Below are 22,928 nucleotides of genomic sequence, written 5' to 3' on the forward strand. Positions count from 1 at the left end.
GGTAAAACTAAAGCCAAAACATCTTTTCATTTTGGATAGCTCCCAGGAAAAAATCCCCCCTTAAGCTCACCACATACATTACAATCTGATCGTACAATCTTCTTTGTATCTACCAACTACTATATTTAACGGTCAGCCCTTATATATAAGGGTCAGCCCAATTAGATACAAATTGATTGGGTCGATAAGGTTGGTCTCCTTATATTGCATAGTTTTGGTAAATCTAAAGCTCAAGTAACAATCATTGTGACCGTTCGACTTATGTCACTATCACGTTCCTGTTCTGGTGACCACTCTTTTTTTTTTATTGACCCAGACATGCAGAGAGTGTAATTCTCCCCAATTATGACACAGATAGCAATAAAATTATGATCTGGGTTCTAACTACTCACCATGCTATAAAAAAAAAAAAAAAAAGTTTTGGCTTTGTAGCCCACTTGTGAAGCCTGCTCTCACAGGTACCCCAAAGGATGACACCATGCATACTTAACCCCTCCCAAACCCCTAATTCAGGATGGAGCCGAAATGGAGCTACCACCATGCAACAGTTAGTGTTTTTTTTTTTTTTTAACATATCTGTAAGTTACAGTGCACAAAAAAACTCCCTACATATTTTAATACCATAAGGCATCAAATGAAGATAAACTCCATCTTGTGTACACAGTTGTCGTTGTTGCATTGGCTCCAAAAGAGAAAGAAACCACAGCTGTAGTTGCATCAGAAAACATGACAAGTCCTTAAAATACTGCTTTGAAACCAGACATGATTTCCAGTGCCAGTATTGTTTGTCTGGCATTTAAAATTACTCTGTTATCTTATTAATTCCAGATAATGACGCATTGTGGAAACACAGAGGGAAGAGAGAAATGCCAGATGTATTTTGATACAAATTAAAATACATTAAAACATTTTGGTGTTTTTAATGATCTTCAGTAAATTGTGTTCATCATAAACATACTCAGAATATATGAATTTCATCATTCTGTTCTAATATTCATAAATGCATATTGTACCACTACGAATTGAATTGCATATGTGTGTGTGTATATAAATATAAATATATATATATATATATATATATATATATACAGGTGCATCTCATAAAATGTAAATATCATCAAAAAGTTAATTTATTTCAGTAATTCAATTCAAAAAGTTACACACGGAGTGATATATTTCAAGCATTTATTTATTTTAATTTTGCTGATTATGGCTTACAGCTAGTAAAAAGCCAAAATTCTTTATCTCGGAAAATTTGAATATTACATGAGACCAATAAAAAAAAAAAAAGTTTTAATACAGAAATGTTGGCTTACTGAACAGTATGTCCATGTACAGTATAGCATGCACTCAATACTTGGTTGGGGCTCTTTTTTGCATGAATTACTCCATCAATGCGGCATGGCATGGAGGCAATCAGCCTGTGGCACTGCTGAGGTGTTATAGAAGCCCAGGTTGCTTTGATAGTGGCTTTAAGCTTATCTGCATTGTTGGGTCTGGTGTCTCTCATCTTCCTCTTTACAATACTCCACAGATTCTCCATGGGGTTTAGATCAGGCGAGTTTGCAGGCCAATCAGGCACAGTGATACCATGATCATCAAACCAGGTATTGATACTTTTGGCAGTGTGAGTAGGTGCCAAGTCCTGCTGGAAAATGAAATCAGCATCTCCATAAAGCTGGTCAGTAGTGGGAAGCATGAAGTGCTCTAGAATTTCCTGGTAGAGGGCTGTGCTGACTTTGGACTTGATAAAACACAGTGGACCAACACCAGCAGATGACATGGCTCTCCAAATCATCACTGGCTGTGGAAACTTCACACTGGACCTCGTGCAACTTGGATCCTGTGCCTCTCCACTCTTCCCCTAGACTCTGGGACCTTAAATACCAAATTAAGTGCAAAATTTTCCACAGTCCGTGATGATTGACTGTTGAGTGCATACTTTACTGTACATGGACATACTTTTCATTAAGCCAACATTTCTGTATTAAAAATCCTTTTTCATATTGGTCTTATGTAATATTCAATTTTTTGAGATAGTAAATTTTGGGTTTTCACTAGCTGTAAGCCATAATCATCAAAATTAAACATCTAAACGCCCCTCGATGTTAGCCTATGTGTCCATGCTTACATAGGCTTTTAGAGGCAGAGAAAAAAAACTCACTGTCAGCAAGTTAAGATAAACATACATTCCCTCATTGGGACTTTAAAGGCACTATTGTCACAACACATGTATATATTAAAAAGTAGTTCAATCCTATTAATACAAAATCAAAACGTAAAAAATATAAGTACGGCATACAACATTGCTCATAATAAAGCTGTCCTGAGTGACATAGATGGTATGCTGTGTCTTCCTTCAGTCGGTGCGTTTCAGAAAAACACGTCTCCTTCAGGGGTGCATAGAGTATTACACCTCTATAATGCAATTGTCACGTCATAGCTTCTATACAATTATATTCATATAAATCAATTACTCATGATTGAATAACCACACACATAGGTTGGATTTGATGGACTTGTGTCTTTTTTCGACCTCACCTACTATGTAACTATAAGCATAACGCTGTACAGGATTAAAAGCAATATGTAGTTGTCATCATCCTACCCAACATCCACCAGGGGCTTTTTAGAACCCTTAACCCCCCCCCCATGGGGAGGGAGGAGGGGTGGAAAAAACAAGGAAACACTGTCAGCACATTCAGGAGCAGCAGTGTTTTGACAGACAAACCCTCAGACGCGCCTAAGTGCGTCTAAACATGCTTAAGTGCTAGGTGTATCAAGCACTTGGATGTTCATTTCAGTGGCCAGAATAAATTCGCCCAAGCTCTTGACGCGCCTAAGGCAGGCCATAGATTATATGATTTTCCCTGTGGTTGCAGGAAACAAATGAAAATCGCTTGATTTCCTTTGTATATTTTAAGGTACTAAAAAGCATTAAATATGTCTAATGCTGCATACACATGAGCGGACTTTTCAGCATCAAAGGTCCGACGGTTTTTCCGACTGACTTTTGACGGAGTTACGACGGACTTTCGAACGACCGGCCTTGCCCACACACAAACTAAAGTCCGTTCGAAAGTCCATTGGTTTGAACGTGATGACGTACGAAGGGACTAGAAAAGGGAAGTTCATAGCCAGTAGCCAATAGCTGCCCTTGCGTCCTTTTTTATCCGTCGGACTAGCATACAGACAAACTGATTTTTCGACCGGATTTGAGTCCGTCGGAAAGATTTGAAACATGTTCTAAATCTAAAGTCCGTCTGATTTTCCACAGAAAAAGTCTGCTGAAGCCCACACACGGTCGGATTGTCCGATGGATTCGTTCCGTAAGACCAGTCTGGTCAAAAAGTCTGGTCGTGTGTACACGGCATTAGAGAAAGGGAAAGATTTGAATTTCCAGGCATTTAGTTACTTTGACTGTCATTAACTCATGTCATGTAATTTGTACTCTGTTATTTGTAGCTAAAAATGACTATATGCTTTATGTAATGCTTGCCACATGCCAGCCAAAAACTGTGACACATGATGTAACTGCTGAATGTACTGAAGCCACTTTGTTACATGTCAAGTTGTAGATTAGTGAGATGGAAGAGCATATGTTGCCTTCTTGCAATGTGTTGTGAGTCTGGAACTGTCTAGAAGATCTTATCTGGTATCAAATGTGTCCCTTGTTAATATTATGTAGTGCTGTTCATCATTCCAAGTCTTTTGTTCTTTTAGCTGGAAGCAGAAGCTGTTTTTCGTGCCATTACCATTGCAAGCCAAACAAACTGTCCACTATATGTGACCAAAGTGATGAGCAAAAGTTCTGTAGACCTCATTTCCCAAGCCAGGAAAAAAGGTGACCTATAAAAAGCAAAATTGTATTATCTAACCACTAAAACGTGCATATTATATGTGAAGAACATGTAAAAGTAGAGGATAATCCTGATGATTATTATTTACATGGGTTATTTCCAGGGCTTCCGAAACAATATAGTTTAGGCTGACAGTCCTCATTCTCATGGCTTGGACTTCAAAATGATCATTGATGCATTACTTTAATATAAACACACATGTATGAAAAGCTTTGAAATATAGTATTACATATGCACATCATCATGGAGTTTGGCAGACGCTCTCTGTTGCCAGGGGCAACAGCCAACAACAGGCATGACAGATGGTAATAATCCTCGGACAAATGGTCAGAGCAGACAGTTGCAGAGTCAGAAAATAGATGGCTGGGTTAGGTGCAGACAACCGAGTCCAGGTTCTAGAAAGGTAAGCAGAACAATGGCAGACAATAGCAGAGGTTATAAGTCAATGATCAGAACGAGTTCAGAGAAGCTGGGTACAATCGCAGTCCAAGCAACACACAGGAATAATTCAAGGCATGAACAGTCAGATGGAAGTCAGAGACAAACAGACCACTATCCAGGGCATGAGCAAACATACAAGCCTGTGACCATGTGCATTTGAAATTGTGGCCTCCCTTTTCAAGTCCACTAATGAGGGATGGCAAAGCTTTAAGACTGATCTTTACATACATGCTAGAATACCATCATTTTCCATTGCTTTATCAATGTGTAAATTACATCTTGGCACAAATCTTCTTCATTTCTTTTGCTAAACAATACTCTGTTCTCTTATTTTATCAATCAAGTTGCAGCCTGCAAATTAGGACTCAGTTTTCACATTTTGTTCAATTTTCAGGCAATGTTGTATTTGGTGAACCTATCACAGCTAGCCTGGGAATAGATGGAACACACTACTGGAGCAAAAATTGGGCTAAAGCTGCTGCTTTTGTGACTTCTCCACCTCTCAGCCCTGATCCCACCACCCCAGACTACATCAACTCCCTGCTGGCTAGGTAAGAAAATGTTCTTATTACTGTTATGCAGGCTTATGCACATGCATGCACTGGCAAGGCTGAGTCTTATACCCATTGCACAAAAACCTGACAGGGGTGCAAATCACTGCTATTTCACAATACAGCAGAAATAAAAATAAAATGCTCCGCTTCGTTCCTGAATAGAAACTCCTTCTTTATTATCCACTTGTCCCCCAGGCCAATTCTGACATTTCTCTCCTACATGTAAAAATCATCGTGTTTTTGCTAAACAATTACATAGAACCCCCAAACATTATATAAATTTTTTTAGCAAAGACCCTAGAGAATACAATGGTGGCCGTTGCAACTTTTCATCTCGCACGGTATATGCGCATCAGTTTTTCAAATGCTTTTTTTTTTGGAAAAAAAACATTTTTGTGCTTTAAAAAAAAAAACAAAACGGTAAAGTTAGCCCAATTTTTTTGCATAATGTGAAAGATGAAGTTACGCAGAGTAATTAGATACCTAACATGTCACGCTTGTGGCATGGCGCCAAACTTCGGTACTTAAAAATCCCCATAGGAGACACTTTCAAATTTTTTACTGGTTACATGTTTTGAGTTACAGAGGAAGTCTAGGGCTGTTGCTCTCGCTCTAACCACATGTGTGGTTTGAACACCGTTTTCATATGTGGGTGGGACTTATGTATGCAGTCGCTTCTGCGTGTGAGCACACGGGGACAGGGGTGCTTTACATTTTTTTTTTGTATTGTTAATTTTCCTTTTTTTTCTTTTTTTTTTTGTTTTTTAGTTTGACACTTTTTAAAAAAAAAAATCAAATAAAATTTTTTATCACTTTTATTCCTATTACAAGGAATGTAAACATCCCTTGTAATAGGAATATGGCATGATCGGTCCTCTTTACCTCTAGGCTGGATCCCCTCTCCCCACCTGTAAGAAGGATCAAGCGGTGGAACAGCCGCTATGATCATTCTTGTGGTGTAGGGAATCGCCGGCTGAAAAAGCCGATATATGAAGGATGCCCGTAGCTGAAGGAATCATTCAGATATCCCCACTCAAACACAAGGACGTCATATGACGGCCAGCGGGCGGGAAGCGGTTAAAAAAAATAGATCTTGTACAAATATTGTAAGGATTTTAGTAAACCTCACTTTAGTTACCTGCATGCTTTTCTGAAGATTTTACAGACAATAACTGTATAAGATTCAGCAGAATGCTGAGCTTTTCTGATTATGGGGTTGATTTACTAACATGTTGAGTTCTTTTAGCTCTGTTCACTAATTATCTAAATGTTAAAATCACATACATAAATATTACATTGCTGTAAAAGTATTAACAATTTCCCTAATAAAATATTATTTTAATCCGACCTGTTGAATAGCATCACTTTTTTTTTTTCTGCATTCCGGTGAAATGATGCAAAAATATTCCTAACTAAACTCCACTCAGCACCATATGAAGGAGTAAGCAGCAAAGAATAATAAAATAAAGAAAAATAGAGAAACTTCACTTACCCCAGTAAATAACTCCTAGAACCTCACTTTTATTATTGATCAGATGCTAGTGGGCTTGTGGTAATATAACAAGCAAAAACCTGTGTGATATAATTCACTTTCTCATACAGAATACTGCTAAATTGATTATTTAAAGCAACCCTGTCACCAACTGCACATAAAAAATCGAAAACCACACTGTCAAAGAAAATAGCACACAGCAACAGATCTGAGGCTGTAGTTAGCTGGAGATCCCTCCTCTGTCACCATTTTTCTCTTGGTGTCAGGAAAACATGTCCGAAGTGATACGTTCCACTGTGGTCTGACCCACCTTGAATCCATGGTTGATGAAACCTGGATGGCGAAATTTGTCAGGGATGATCGCAGTTACAAACACTGATCTCCCTGTATGGCTTTCAATGAAGCAGCTGAAAGACGCTTCTCCACTCCCTCCCACAGATTTCAGCTGCTTCACTCAAAACCATACAGGGAGATCGGTGCTTGTAACACCCCCCCACCACACCGATCACCCCCACCTTATAAATACGTAAAGCATACATCTTTACACAAGCCGTGAACCACTCGCTGACCAGGCCTTTTCTGGAACTTTTTGTTTGCAAGTTTAAATTAGTATATCTTGCTAGAAAATTACTTAGAACCCCTAAATATTATATAATTTTTTTTAGCAGAGACTCTAGAGAATAAAATGGCGATCGTTGCAACATTTTATGTCACACTGTATTTGCGCAATTTTTTTTTTGAAAAATACACTTTAATAAATTTAAAAAAACAAAACACAACTTTTTTGTTTGTGAAAGATGATGTTACGCTGAGTAAGTAGATACCTAACATGTCATGCTTTAAAATTGCGCACGCTCGTAGAATGGAGACAAACGAACGACGGTATTAAAAAATATCGATAGGCCACGCTTTAAATTTTTTTACAAGTTACCAGTTTAGAGTGACAGAGGAGGTCTTGCATTAGAATCATTGTTCTCACTCTAACGATCAATAGCGATACCTCACATGTGTGGTTTAAACACTGTTTAAATATGTGGGTAACGACTTATGTATGCCTTCGCTTCTGTGCATGAGCACGTAGGGATGGGGTGCTTTAAATTTGTAATTTTTTTTTTTGTCATTTATTTTACTTTTTATTTTTACACTGTAAACATCCCTTGTAATAGAATTAAGCATGGCAAGTCCTCTTTATTGAGAGAATTGGAGTCAAAAAGACCCCAGATCTCTCATTTACCTTTAAAAGCAAAAGGAGAAAACCCCAGAATATTTGTTTATGCCCAAGAACCGGCAGTGACGTCAGAGGTCACTCCGGTCTTCCAAGGGCATAGAGCCGAGTGGGGGCCATCTTGCCCTCACTCGACTTCCTGCCCAGCAAACGGCTGAATCGGATCACTTCTGGGACTTATTGATGGCTCTGGTAAGCCTGGAATTGACCGGGAAGCAGCGGGGGGGGGCACGTCTCCTGCCACCTCTAAGGTTTTATGTATACTGCTGCTGGTAAACGGACGTTTAGGAGCAGTTGGCCGTTTTTTTTTTTCAGCAGCACCTGAACTCTCCTCTATGTTATCTTATCAGTACACGTACACAGGGTCGTATTTAGTCGTTTCTATGCAGCTGAGTTTAGAAGCATTTTTTGGAAAGCAAAAAAATGTGTTCAGTACGGATGTTCAGAGGCATTTGAAACGCCCAAATGCCTGTAACAGCATGTAAACGTGGTAACTCGCGTTTAGCCGCATTTAGTTTACAGGTGTTTTTAATGGAGATACATTTTTGACTATTTAAAAAAAAAAAAAAACACGGAAAAACAAAATTTTTTAAACTTCAGGTACTATCTGTCAAGTTAAACTCAGGAGAAGTTTCAAAACGTCCTGTGTACATTAAGCCTAAAAGTGATCCCGCGGTGAATGCGCCCATGGGACCACTTTTATCCGATACAGAATCGCCCATAGTAAAAAACGGGACCACTTTTATCTGACATGGAATCGCAAATATGGCTGCTGCCATAACACCAGTATTAAACTTAAGTAATTATGTATTTTTACTATGGGCTGGTCGGCAACTGGTTCCTACACACCACAACTATAATGTTTTTTGCCTCAGATGATTATATACTGTGTTTTCCAGTGATTTCTACACGCTCCTGACCTTCTTTCTCCCCTTCACTTCCTGTTTGAACTAGCAGTGCACATACCTTACTGTCAAGTGCATTGCCCCCTTAGATCTTTGGGCCTTCTTTTCTTATTGTGTATATGCCAGATTTAGCTTCATTGATGCTGGAGCCTGGGATGGGTGATTAAATAGAGGGGATAACCCTTACATACACCCAGGGAAGTGACTCACAGATGAAACAAATCTCCCTACATAAGTTGTACCTCTTTATCTACAGTCTTTTCTCAGAGTTCAGAAAAACAGGAAGGGGAGCCGAAATTACACTTTGCAGATCTCAGTGAGGAGAGCTGTGATAGCTGATGGGAGGGAAGAGACATGCCCCCTTCACACAGCACACTGCAACAGAGCTGAGGCTGTCAGTTAGCTGGAGATCCCTCCTCTGTCACCATTTTTCTCTTGGTGTCAGGAAAACTTGTCCGAATTGATACGTTCCACTGTGGTCTGACCCACCTTGCAACCTGGATGGGGAAATTTGACAGGGGGTGATCGATGCCGTGGTCTGATGAGGCTACAGAGAAAGGTACTGAGGAATCTCTGTCCTCAGCCCCTTTCCCTGTTTCAATGGGGAGATGTCAATAATGCACCACATTATTATTTTTGTCAGTGCCTAGGGCCCACTTTTGATTTTGTACACAGGCCCACTGCTTTTCTCCATAACAAAGAGAGGTGGTGTTTGTAGTCGAAAAAAGAGAGCTGGGAACAGTGCTAATAGATAAGAATGCTGCACTGACCGAGAACGCAGAAAATTAGCTTACAAGATATCTGGCAGGTTTAAAATGGAACTAAAGCCCTGCTTTTAAAAACTAAACAGGCGGGCCCTTTATTGCAGACGAGACATGCAATGTCTGCTTTGCAATTAAAGAAACCTACCTGGCTGCTCCAGTCTTTTTTGGAATGTGCAGCTCAGTTTACATTCTGGCACAGCCCCTTTGTACTAGGATGACTGCACTCCTATGCATGCCCAGGAGTGATACCATCACCCACTGGTCAGTGAGAACAATTGCAGCCCGACACCCCAGAAAAAGCGGAGTAGTAGATGCCAGTGCCAACAAGAGACGTCGGATTGAAGGGAGGAAAGTATCACTATGTTTTAGGAGGTATTTTTTTTAGCACATATCAAACTGATATAACTAAACAATGTCAGGGATATATTTAACATTCCAAAAGAGAGCAAGTAAGAGAAGTTCTGTGTTAGGGTTTATGTATTCTTTAACTCAAGTCTATGCCCCCTTTCTCCAGAGATTTATGTTATCAGAATAAATGTGTAGTCTCACAGCTCTTCCCCATCTAGTGCTGATGAGGGATTTATTTCTCTTTATTTAAAAGATGACAAGAGAGATGAAAGCACGGGAGTCTTAAAGTGCAAGTTAACCCATTGATTTAACAATTTCAAAAAACAGCTACATTTTCGGCACATGCCGGAAATGTAACTGCCACATTGGAAGTGATCTCAACCAAACTGTCAAACTATCCAATGGCTGGTTTCATAACTGATCACATGTGCAGCACTATGGCAGCTTCCTTGGCTGAAAACAGTAGGAGGGTTTACTTCCACTTTAACCACTTGCTGACCGCCGCATGTACATTTACGTTGGCAGAATGGCAAGGCTGGGCAAATGGGCGTACCTGTACGTCCCTTTGAATTTGCCGCCGGCGCGCACGTGACCCTGCCGCGAGTAGGTTTGTGGGTCTCGCGTAGGAGCACTAGAATTGGGGAAGGAAGGGTGTGTGGGGTGGGGTTAAGAGTTTCAAAGTGATACTAAATTAAACACTGTTTCATTTACATTGTCTCTACTCTTTCTGTATGTGGCTGATGGCACTGTCACTGTTATTTTAATAAAAAAACCTTTTTCCTAATTGATATACAGCTGTCACATGACCCAGGAGCTCTTTCCCAACCTATCTTCAGGGAAACATAAGCAGGAGGAGCTTATGGGACTCTGCTGCTGGTCACATGTTCAACAGACAAAAAAACAGCCTTTGGAAAATAGAGTAAAATAAATAATTAATCTCAATAAACTGTTTTAAATTGACATACAAATATATATTTAAAATCAAATCTTTTTTCTAATTTTTGGCAATAACATGGTGTGGGTGGATTTTTGCCAGCCACGAGTTGTGTCACGCCCCTCCATCCTGTGTCTTAGAATAAGAGGGAGGAGGAGGAGGGAGGGAGTGGGTTGTCATTTACCACTGTGTATACGCCCACATGTGTAACTCTATAGTCACATGGGTGGCTCAGGTGTGATGGGGAGGAAATGCTCAGCATACAAACTCACTGAAAACTGAGCATGTGCAGAGTTGCCACTACAGCAGCAAAATCCCTAGCTGAATTGGGGACATAAACAGAAGGTGGAGATAAAGAGAAGCAGTATCCACCAGGTTTTTTGCAGAATGTAGAAAAGAAATCTTATAGTGACTGAGTGAGTATGAACAGCTTGTAATACACCATTTATTAATCTTTTTTTTTTTTTTTTTTTAATGTGAGTTTACTCACACTTTAAGAAGAAGAATGGACCTACCCTTTAAATGACAACTCTGTACATTTTGAGTGATGTTCTCTACTTTACAGAGGGACATGCAATATTTGTTTCACTGCTAAAGAGTGTAATTTATTTTTTTTTAAATGCAGAGATCAGATAAACATTTTACTTTTAAGGACACTTACCAGTCAACACTGAACTGAAATCCATATTCACGGATTTCACTTGTTGCCTAGAACTACTCATTAAAGTGCAGGTCAAAGCAAAGGTTTCACTTTCATGCCATCCCCCTTGCAGCAAAACACTCACCTTCCCTTGGCTAACCCGTAGCTACATCTGTACTTTCAGGTATGGAGAGCATGTAACGCTTCTTCCCAAGAAGTAGCTCTGGGAGTAAAGCCCCATACACACTATTAGATTTTCTGCAGATTTTTGTCATCAGGTTTACCAAAACCATGTAGTGCAAGGGCCTGCCTGATTGCATACAAATTACAAATTAAAAGGCTACTTTCACACTGGGGTGGCGGGTGTGTCAGCGGTAAAGCGCTGCTATTTTTAGCTCCGCTTCACCATCAATTTCGCTATTTGGCGGCGCTATTTGGCCGCTAGCGGGGCGCTTTTACCCCTCCACGCTAGCAGCAGAGAAAGGGTTAAAACCACCGCAAAGCGCTGCTGCAGCAGCACTATGCCGGCGGTATAGCCGCGCTGCCCTATTGATGTCAATGGGCAGGAGAGTTGAAGGAGCGGTGTATACACCGCTCCTTCACCGCTCCAAAGATGCTGCTAGCAGGACTTTTTTTAGCGTCCTGCCAGCGCACCGCTCTAGTGTGAAAGCCCTCGGGGCTTTCACATTGGAGAGACAGCAGCGGCACTTTCAGGGCGCTTTGCAGACGCTACCTGCAAAGCGCCCCAGTGTGAAAGGGGTCAAACTCATACATTTTGACCTCATATTATATGGTTTTTGGTAAATCTGAAGACAAACATCTGCAGAAAATCTAATAGTGTGTATGGGGCCTAGACTGCAACCAGAGAGACGTAAAGATTACACAGGGGTTCTTAGAACTCTGAGGTTTTCTTGTAAATTACAGCAGGTGTTCTACCAACTACATTTCAATGCAATGAGATATTTTGTATGTACAGAAGTCATAAAAGCATTACCTTGCTGACTATTAGGTTGTGTGGACAAATTAAAGATTATTAGCCAAGCCATGTACACAAGCTTGTGCTCCAGCATTTTATGATTTTTTTTTCATAGCTGACTTACTAATTTGGACATTAGTGATGTAAATACTTCTAATGATTATGATGTAAATACTTCTATCAGTCCCTGTTTCAGAAAAGCTCCAAATCTAATCTTTATGCATTTAAAGTAGAAAACATTGTTAAAAATGTAAAACTACTTTAAATGTAAAGCTTGTGGCTCCTGGATTAAATCAATTTACTGAGTTTACTGGTGGAATGTGAAATTACATCATTATAAATTAATGTCTGCAGTGAGAAAACAGACAGTCGTGCAGTTTCCTTTGAGAACAGGGTATGAGGTATTGTTTGCTAGGAGAAATCTGATGCGTGTTTATCATTTCTGGAGGATAGCTGTACATCTACAGCATTTGGCCAAAGTAGGTAGAAAGTCACAAAGTAGACTAGTGTGAAGGTTAATCGGTGCTCCGCTGCCACCTAGTGGTTACATATAATTATGTTTCATGGCTGTGGTTTGCTTTTTTATCCATTGAAGGATATGTGTTATCTACTGTCAGGTTATACTGCCATCTACAGGAGGAATGGACACTGATAAACAAAAAATCTTTAGGCCAGCTCAGGATATTCATTCCTCTTCCTAGCATGCTTCAGTCTTTTGCTAGTGTCCTAGGAGAATGCACATCTTTTCTAGTGCTCTGCTGGAAAAAGTCTAACCATTTTTGCTAGCTTTTTTTCTTTTGAGTCTTCAATTTTTTTTTCATCAATCAAGATTGTTTGCCACATTGCTGCTTGAATTGGTTTCTATTTGGGGTTATCCAGATGGCTTTTCCTCTGCCTTGCTTTGGAGTGCTGTACCAAGATCCCACTAGACTGGACATTGCAGGGACAGTATAGAAGTGACCATCAGGAACTGGTTAGCACATTAGGTGCTTTCCATACTATACTGGACATTCCAGGGACAGCCTGGAAGTGACCCGTGGGCACTGGGTTCCACGTTGTGTGCTTTCTATACCCCTTCTGGTAACAAGTCAGTTACAGAGTGCTTTCCAGAGTGCCACTGGTTTGCCCTGTCTCTAAAATGTCACTATGCAAGTAGGCCATTCAAGCTAAGCACTGTGAGCTATCTCACTATTTGCACCAATGGGGGCCATTGAATTTCCCACGTTCTACCCAATTTACACTAATTGACTCAAAACATGAACATTAAAAACTTTCCTAATACATTAGGTGTATTCAGTATACCCGTGTCAAACGTCATATTGAATTATGTCAGAATAACTATCAATTTAAATCCAGTTTACCGAGCATCACTTTAGTTCTAATTCAGATAGTATCACTTTAATTCCAGTCCAGATGTCCCATAACGATTTTCCTTTAGCAGTTTGCAGTGTTCATTTACTCTTTGAAAGAACAAATGTATGAAAGTGATAACTGGCTTTTACTGCAATCAGATAATAAATACTTACAAAAATGACTATGGCCAAGCTTGCACGCATAACCACATTTATAATTTGGTGAGTGTGATGATAGTGAATCTTTAATATACTGTGGAGCAATGTTTGGTCAATCAGTGGCCAATGTGCAATGAATAAACTTTTAAAGTAGTACAGGAGGATTCTGATTGTCTCTTGGAAAATGTCTTTTATTTTAAATAAATCTAAATAAAGCTTATGTGTGAAAAGTGCACCAACAGGAATGTTTGTGTTGGTGCGCATAACAACCAAGGGAAAAACATCTACTTTTCCTCTGGTGCCTATACCCACAGGCTTATTGTACCTAATGGCAAACCCACTATGTCTTTAAAATGCTTGTAAGCAGGAGTAATACATTTTATAATTAATTTCAAAGCAACATCATACTTCCTAAACTGTAAGCAAGTTATTTCCTGATACCTAAAGTGATTGTAAACAATCACCTTTTAAAACAACCCATTCAGTTTAAAATAGAAATAAAAGGCAAAACATTTTTATATAGCTATAAAACAAAATTAAGAATACAGCTTTTCCTTTTTTATAAGAGATCACATTCCCTCTATTAGCTGCATAAGAGCTGGGGGAGCAAAAGCAGCAGCAGCACTTTGGGCTTCCCAGTGAATGGCTGTGCAGGGGGCTTGTCAGGACAAGTATGATCATTGGAGAAGAGTACACTGAGTTCCCAGCATAGCCACAGAACTGACCACAGTGTGCTCTCCTGCTTAGTGTGGTCAGTTTTTAATAGGAGAGCAGAGGGACTGGCAGGAACACCAGGAATTTTACATAAAGGAAGCAATACAAATAGAACAGGGTACTGTCTCACACAAGTACATGGTACAGCAGGCACATATCAGGAAGTGTTGGGATAACAAACGCTATACGCTGGGATAACAAACACTGGATATAGCACCTAACCTTGTTGTGCTAGAACAGTTGAGGTTCAAAATGACCAAGTGAAACAATATGGGTACATGAGGTATCTGCCCATGTGCAGGGGACCAAAACCACATAGTACTTCACCCCAAGTTGGCCGTAGGGTATGATGGATGCGACTGACTATAGTAAGAAATATTATGATCATTTAATGATCATAATTGTTATTTAAAGCAAATATTCACCATATTGTATTTTGTTAAAAATGTTAAATGTTTTTAAATAAAAAAAAAACGAAAGTACCTAACTTTTTTTTTTTACAGCGGTGACTTGCAGGTAACTGGCAGTGCTCACACTGTTTTCAGCACTGCTCAGAAGGCAGTTGGAAAGGATAATTTCACCCTAATCCCTGAGGGAACAAATGGTGTTGAAGAAAGAATGTCTGTCATCTGGGACAAGGCAGTGGTAAGGATCCATAATGTGCTTCTGCACTTGACCAATATGGTACAATCCATATTCCAAATTTTCCAGTTTTTATGATTTTTTTTCAATTGTTTATTTGGTTGATTTACTAAAACTGGAGAATTCAAAATCTGGTGCAGCTGTGCATGGTAGCCAATCAGCTTCTAACTTCAGCTTGTTCAATTAAGCTTTATCAAAAAAGAACTTGGAAGCCGATTACTTTCTATTAAGAGCTGCACCAGATTTTTTGCAGACTCCAGTTTTAGTAAATCAACCCCATTGCATCTGATATGGAGCAAATTGGATCATGCTTTATTGGGGTTTTTGCCTTCCTCTGGATCAACTGTGGGTATAGAATTGAGTATATGGAGGTTTCGATTTGTGTATGTTTTTTTTTTTTTTTTTTTTCCTGTGTGTTAAACTGGATGGGCTTGTGTCTTTTTTCCACCTGATTAAGTAACTAGGTATTCCTTACTATTCTGGGAATTACTAGTAAGCCAATGTGAATATCCCCTTAAGGGATTTACTTTCTCTAGAAGAGATCAAGTGGTCAGAAAATTATAGGAAATCCCCCCTAAAGAGATACAGAAAGCTTATTCCTGTCTGTGCTGATGTGGGGGAAATTCCCATTCTCCTTTCTCAGGCACAGGAGGTGGGAGAATATCTCAACAGGGATAGATATAGCAAAAAATTTACAAGTCTAAAAACTCCTTCTAAGGATCTTAGTCTGTGTATGCACCTTAGCATTTTTTGCTTGGCTTGGGACCTTAACGAGAGTTATACTGAATCATTTAATGGCACACCAGACTGCTGGTTACAACTTCTCAGTGATGCAAATAGAAGTTGGTCCACAGTTGAATTAGAAAATAATTACATTTTTTCCCTTTAGGCTTCAGGCAAAATGGATGAAAACCAATTTGTTGCTGTCACCAGTACCAATGCTGCCAAGATCTTCAACCTCTACCCCAGGAAAGGGAGAATAGCTGTGGGATCAGATAGTGACCTGGTTATCTGGGATCCCGATGCAGTAAAAATCGTTTCTGCCAAAAGTCATCAATCTGTAAGTCAAACTTGAAATGTGCAGAAGATAGGATATTTGATAGGAAGAATGTATGACCTGTAGCTACAGAACACAGGATGAATTAGAGCATCATTATAGAGTTGGCTTCTAAGGTGGTGAACATCGGTGATCTAATTGGATGACAACATCCTTTGGATCTGTCCAGCAGAGAGGGTGAAAAGCCAACAATGTCAGGGCCAGATAATGAAAGTGAATATGCCAACACCTCATTATTGGACAGTATTGTTATATGACATAATATTCAAAGAGTAATAAAACAAAAGGCATTTATTTAAAAATATATATACATATAATATATAAAATAAAGAAGAAAAATGAAAATCACTAGAGCTATTGCAGCTCAGAATACATTTTACATTTTTTTTTTGTACTTTTAAGCCTCCGTCTACCCCCAAAATTTTTTTTTGTCAGATGGAGGCTGGTGGGATATGTCAGCTCCTGGCTTCTAAATCTTGTATTCTTTAACAATGAGATCTCTTTGTCATATTTTCTGAGTCTTTGTCCTACCACCTGGGAGTTTTGGGGGTTCCAACCCAACAGTTTTTTTTTTTCTCCACCTCCCAGAGCAATCTCCATGCTATAAAATAAATACAAAATCCAACAAAAGTGGGGCCCCGTTATATTGGATACAGCAGGTGTGCAATCCCAGGAACTCAGGAGCGATATGAAACTGTCTAATGGTTAAACTCTCTAACATCTGATAAAAACTTAAATATAAGTTTGGCATGGACTGACCCTTCATAGCACGTTTTTTTTACAAAGTTTCTTGGCTTTTCTTCTAATTGTTTGTAGTCATGTGGCCTTTAACCAGTTGCTGACCACCTCTTGTAGATTTACTGGTACAGGGCAACCACTGTGTGCAGAATTACACATATATATATATATATATATATATATATATATATATATATATATATATATATGTGATTCTGCATTTCCAGGGTAGGGGGCGCGCATGTCCGCCCGACTGTGCTGTGATTAGTCACAGCACAGGCCGATCACCGGGTCCTGGGCAATGGTTGAAACGGTGATCAGCTCTGAGCTTCACCGAACACAGCTCTTTGAATATAAACAACACAGAGCTGTGTTCAGTGAAAGGGGATCTTATTGATTGTTCATTCACTGCTAAGCAGATCTAGATCCTCAGTAAAAGCAGCATACAGTACACACATAAACACATTAGGTACACATCATTAATACAGTGACAGTGCATATTATTAGCACTGATCACTGTAATAATGTCACTGGTGATGTAAGTGGCAGTTAGTTCCCCCCCCCAGCATTAGTGTCAGATTGCCCGCTGCACTATCGCAGTCCTGTTTTAAGTCTCTGATCGCCGCCATTACTAGTATAAAAAAATAAGTAAATAAAAATTCCAGTATATATCCCATAACTTGTTGTCACTAAACCTTTCACACAAACCAATCAATATACACTTATTGGGATTATTTTTTTTCCTAAGACAAGTAGCAAAATATGTTTTGACCAAAATTTTTTAAGAGATTAGATTTTTAAATTTTTTTACGAGATATGTTTTATAGCAGAAAGTAAAAAATGTATTTATTTTTTTTTCAAAATTGTTGGTCTTTTTTCGTATATAATATAAAATTTAAAACAAGCCAGTGTTGATCAAATACCATCAACAGAAAGCTCTATTTGTGGGGGAAAAAATGGTATAAATTTCATTTGTGTACAGCTTTGCATGATGGAGCACAATTGTCAGTTAAAGTAGTGCATAGCAAAAAATGGCCTGGTCATGAAGGGGGTAAAACCTTCTGGAGCTGAAGTGGTTAAGATCAAACTATTGACTTCATCTGATAAAAAAAAGTGTGTGAAAGTGGCTCATGGGATCATATGCAATTTTTAAAGGCCAATTTACCGTATATCCACTCTTTGTGGTAAAACACACCATGTTGGAGTGTTTGCACACGCTATTATAGTAGCAGCAAAGCTGCACTGCAGTGTACCGCAAAGCATCTGCACTGGCAAAACACACAGTGAATAGGCCCTAATTGATTTTGTATTAGTACATTATGTGTAGCAGGCCATTTTGTTTCTGAAGATAGAGCATAGCAGAAACACGTTCATAAAGTTAGTGATCCAATTTTTCTTTGATCTTACTCTGTGATATTTCACACACACATAGCATGCACATTTCTTATTCAGTAGAGATTAAACTTATTTTATATACAAGCGTATATGGTGATCTCCTCAATACCAAGATTCTGGTTGTACAAACCCATGGTCAGACCCAGAAAACATCATACAATCATACTCTTATGACAACCAAGTCATGGTAAATAAAAAATCTCCAACTTTCAACCTATTTTATCATTTGTGTTTTAAAATGATTGTAAACATATAATTGTCTGTTTTATATGAGTTTATAGACACCAGCTAAACTTTCTGCAGAATAAGCACTAGAAGCAGTACATTAAAGTGTGGGTGCATAGCATAGGATTCATGGAAACTTAGAATAAGCCTCTGTAACAAACCATGGTATGTTTTCTAGGCTGCAGAGTATAATATCTTTGAAGGCATGGAGCTCCGAGGAGCACCACTTGTGGTCATCTGCCAAGGCAAAATCATGTTTGAGGATGGCACCCTTCATGTGACCCAGGGAACAGGACGCTTCGTTCCTTGTACTCCTTTCTCTGACTATGTCTACAAGAGAATCAAAGCCAGGACTAAGGTAAGACATGGAGGTTAAAAGACAAGTAATATGCTGGTGACCAAAATATAGAGTACAGATGGATAAAGATGACTTTAAGGGCACCAATACAAAAATACATAGATATTTAAAAATGTATTTGACTTTTATTTATCCAAAGAATACATTTTTTGAAAAAAACAATGGCTGATCAGATGGGAAAGATATTCACTCTCATAGATGCAACACTGTATCTATGAGAGTGGACATCTTTCCTGTCTGATCAGCCATTGTTATTTAAACTATTTTTTCTTTGCATAAATAAAAGTTAAGTTTTTACATATCTGTGTATTTTCATATATATATATATATATATATATATATATATATATACATATATTGCCCTTAAAGTGGAATTTAAAAGCCATTCCTAACTATTATTATTATTATTATTATACAAGATTTATATAGTGCCAACAGTTTGCGCAGTGCTAACTATGCTTAAACCTGCTCCCGCCCCTCTTCTAAATCAAATTATAACTACCCTGTGAAAGTAAGATGCTTATACTTACCAATTCTGAGGGCACTACAGTCTGGTTATGTGATCTGCTCAGCAGCCAGCTTCAAGGGTGAGGAGAGAGCACCGACAATGGCCGCAATGCCTGGGCGGTGATGTCACCAATAGGTTTGCTATGGGGCATCCATTGTGTCTCCCCTGAAATTGCCACTTGGAACTGATCATGTGACCGGATCAGAGCGCCCTCAGAATAGATAAATATAAGCATCTTGCGTTCAAGGGGTGGTTAGAACAGGATTTAGAAGTGGGGTGAGAGAAGGTTTAGGCATAGAAAGGAATAGCCTGGACTTCTGTGTTAAAGTCCTGTTTTTCCATTTGTACTCCATATATTATATATTGGGATGTTGGCACCTGATTTGGCCACACCTTATATTCAAGATAAGCATGATGTCAGAAGTTTGTAAAGAACAGTGGGAGACCCAGTGCCTGTGCTGTGGGGGTACTTTATTAATGGGGAAGTTCAGATCACATTACTTCTTATTATTTTAAAATTGCATCTTGTTAATTTATAAACTAAACCACCTGACACCCAAGTAGCAGTCATCAACGAAAACACCAATGTTTCCAGGAACTGTAATCAGCTTTTTGCTTACAGTGATTCTAAAGGTTTGTTTCTTTATTTTAAATAACAACCATTTCATACTCACCTGCTCTGTTTAATGGTTTTGCACAGAGCAGCCCCGATCCTCTTGTTCTCAAGTCGCTCCTGGCTCCTCCCCCTTGACCAGTGCCCCAATAACAAGCTGCAATCTATGGGGGCACTGGTGCATGCTCGCTGTCTTGCCCTGCTCTATGCATCCATAAGACACATTGAGCTGTGGCTCGGCCCTGCCCCCTGCTCTCTCTTGATTGGCTCACTAGCTGTGATTGACAGCAGGGGGAGCCAATGGGGCTCTATCGCAGCCCATGAGGAGAGAGAGACCCGGGACAGCTGAGGCTCTTGTGCACATCGCTCAATCGAGAGGGGATTTAGGTGAGTATTAGGGGGGCTAAGGAGGGGGGGGGGACAGCACACAGAAGGTTTTTTACCTTCATGCATAGAAGGCATAATGGTAAAGAACCTTCAGCTTTTACAACTACTTTAAGGCTCCTGTATGACTTTTTCTAAAGGCTTCTGTATGACCGTCAAAAGAAATGCTTAAAGGAAAAGTACAGTCAAAGCTCGTTTGGCTGTACTTCTCCTGTGGATCACAGGAGTGTAGCTTGTTCTGCACTCCTGTCACCTGTTTTCAGCAGCCAGCAGGCTGACGTCACAGAGCCAGTCCATGCTCAGGCAAAATCGGGACCATATGGTCGAGATTCACCCACATGCTTGGATCAGCACCCAGCTCAGCCTCTCCTGCCCCCTCCACAGCCCAGCACTCCAATGAGCATGGGAAGGGGGAGGGGGGCAGAGCAGAGAGCTGCTGACTGTCAGTTACCAGCTCTCTGCTCAGGGAGCTGTGAAACCGAGTGATCGGTGGTGTTTGATCGCTCAGTTCTCAGTGTTAGAGCTGGCGGGTGACCGATGCAGCATCAGACCAATGCTGCATCCACCTAGGTAAGTATGATTAGAAATAAAAGCAAAACCCATAATTCTCTTTTTTTTTTTTTTTTTATAAAATTCTGTTTATTGTTGTTTTTCTTTTTTATATCATACAACAATGGGCTCGTCCAGAGGACCGTGCCCGTAAAGGTCAACATGACCTTATTGTCTATCTAACAAAGACCAACTATCTAACAATCTTCCCCCCCCCCTCCCCACCCCTTGAACCACAGCCCGACATATTATCATAAATCTATACAGCAATTTTCATGATATGTACGCACTGTTTCCCCTGTGACAGGAATTGCAACATTCAGTGTCTCTAGTTTCCAAATGTAGTAATTGACATTAAATGATTAGGACCTTCTGGCATTTATTTTCCAACAGAGGATATCACTTTGCTTAAGTTAAATTACATTAAATTATTCCCCCATTAACCCACTGTGCTATTGGATTTAAACCACGCTTGCCACACCCTATCAAATTTTTTCATGCAACCTCTGGCCTCGTATGTGGCTTTGTAATACGGAAGCATGGAATTTACCATGCCTTTCCATGCAGCAAAACTCGGGGCTTTAGATTTTTTCCACTCCAAGAGAATGGCTTTCTTACCATAGAAAAACATTTAGCATTGTTCGTATGGCCCTTGAGGTTACAACTTCATCTACCAATCCTAGCAAACACACCTTAACATTCATTGGGATCGGTACTGATATCACTTCAGTAATACATGTCGCGACATCAGTCCAAAATTTTTGAATGTGTGGGCAGCTCCAAAAAATGTGGTCAGCGTCAGCTGGCGAATCCATAATTCTCTTTTAATGCAGTTATCATGCAATGCACAAGCCTCTTAAAGTCAATCATTTGCCTCCTTTGCCTGAGCCAAATTCTTCTATATTTGTGTCCCATATGCTCCTTCTTTCAGACACTGGAGTTCACAGTGGGAGTGGGGGGGCTGGTTTAGCAATAGTGGCAGTGCTGTCAATCCATAAAGCAATGGACAGGACTAGGTGTGGCCAGGTACAAATTGAAAATCCACAGGGATGTGAATCAGCTGTGACAATGCTGATAGCCACACCCCCTGCAATATTTTATTATCAACATCATCCGGTATTTGTGGGGCTTTGCAGGGGGAGAAAGAAATTGGTAAGTGCAGATGCAGTTATAATTAAGTGCTGCAGCACATATGTGTAGGAGGCCATAGTGTTTTTCTTTAACTGATGTTATGCAGGAGGCCATAGTGTTTTTTTTTAACTGATGTTATGCAAAGCTCTAGGACCAGATAGTGTAATAAGAAATAATTATTTGTAATCATTTTGATTTGGTCTGGCTGCACTACTAGAGAAAGATTTCGCTTGAAAAAGTCTTGCAGGTCCAGTTCCCTGATGAGGAGTATACTTCCATATGTCATGACACTTTAGGCTGGGTTCACACTTATGCAGTACGAGAACCACAGTGATTCCTGTGCGGCTTCCCGCACCGCATCAGAATTGCAGGATGTTCACACTGCGCTCTGCTAACCACTGCAGATGTCAATATAAAGTTAATGACACCCCCAAATCGGTTTGCAGAAGGCAGTGCAAACTATGGAATCGGATCGCATGGGTCTTAACACCCATGTGCCTTGATTCCAGTGTGGACAAAAAAAGGGTCCTGCACCATTTTGCTGAGAATGCGATGTGATTTCGGCCATACAAACTGCACCGCACAGATATCGCATGTGATCTGCACAGGAGTGCGGTGTGAATTACATGCTATGTTTGCAATCGTATCAGCGTGAACCGAGCCTTATTCATATAAATCTTTTGTTATCACAGATTCTTTCACTAAGATGTGAGATAATGGGTTTAGTGTAGCACTCACAGAAATTATAATTGACCTGAATACAGAAAACTGAAATCTGGAGGGTAGCTTAGGGTTATTGTATAGATCACTGATATTGGGCTTTTTTCTTTTTTTTTAAGCATGTTATTATTTAGAGTAGAAGACATACTTTATAATTCTATATTCCATCACTATGCTTTGTGATGTAAGATTTATTTAATTTGTGTTATTATTGTATGATTTATACATATAAATGTATATTATA

At 39.6% G+C, this 22,928-nt stretch overlaps 1 protein-coding gene across 2 annotated transcripts in view; it reads left to right on the forward strand.

The window, feature by feature from the left end:
• DPYSL3 (dihydropyrimidinase like 3) overlaps positions 1-22,928 on the forward strand; it is a 264,655-nt gene that overhangs the window by 232,909 nt on the left and 8,818 nt on the right. For both annotated transcript variants that reach the window (XM_073620613.1, XM_073620614.1), the window contains exons 8-12: positions 3,724-3,844; positions 4,696-4,852; positions 14,868-15,009; positions 15,896-16,066; positions 18,600-18,779. In XM_073620613.1, coding sequence (XP_073476714.1) covers positions 3,724-3,844; positions 4,696-4,852; positions 14,868-15,009; positions 15,896-16,066; positions 18,600-18,779 — 771 coding nt within the window. The remainder of the gene's footprint in view (positions 1-3,723; positions 3,845-4,695; positions 4,853-14,867; positions 15,010-15,895; positions 16,067-18,599; positions 18,780-22,928) is intronic.

The sequence above is a fragment of the Aquarana catesbeiana genome, linkage group LG03 (assembly GCF_042186555.1).
Source record: "Aquarana catesbeiana isolate 2022-GZ linkage group LG03, ASM4218655v1, whole genome shotgun sequence".
In the NCBI taxonomy this organism is placed as follows: Eukaryota; Metazoa; Chordata; class Amphibia; order Anura; family Ranidae; genus Aquarana; species Aquarana catesbeiana.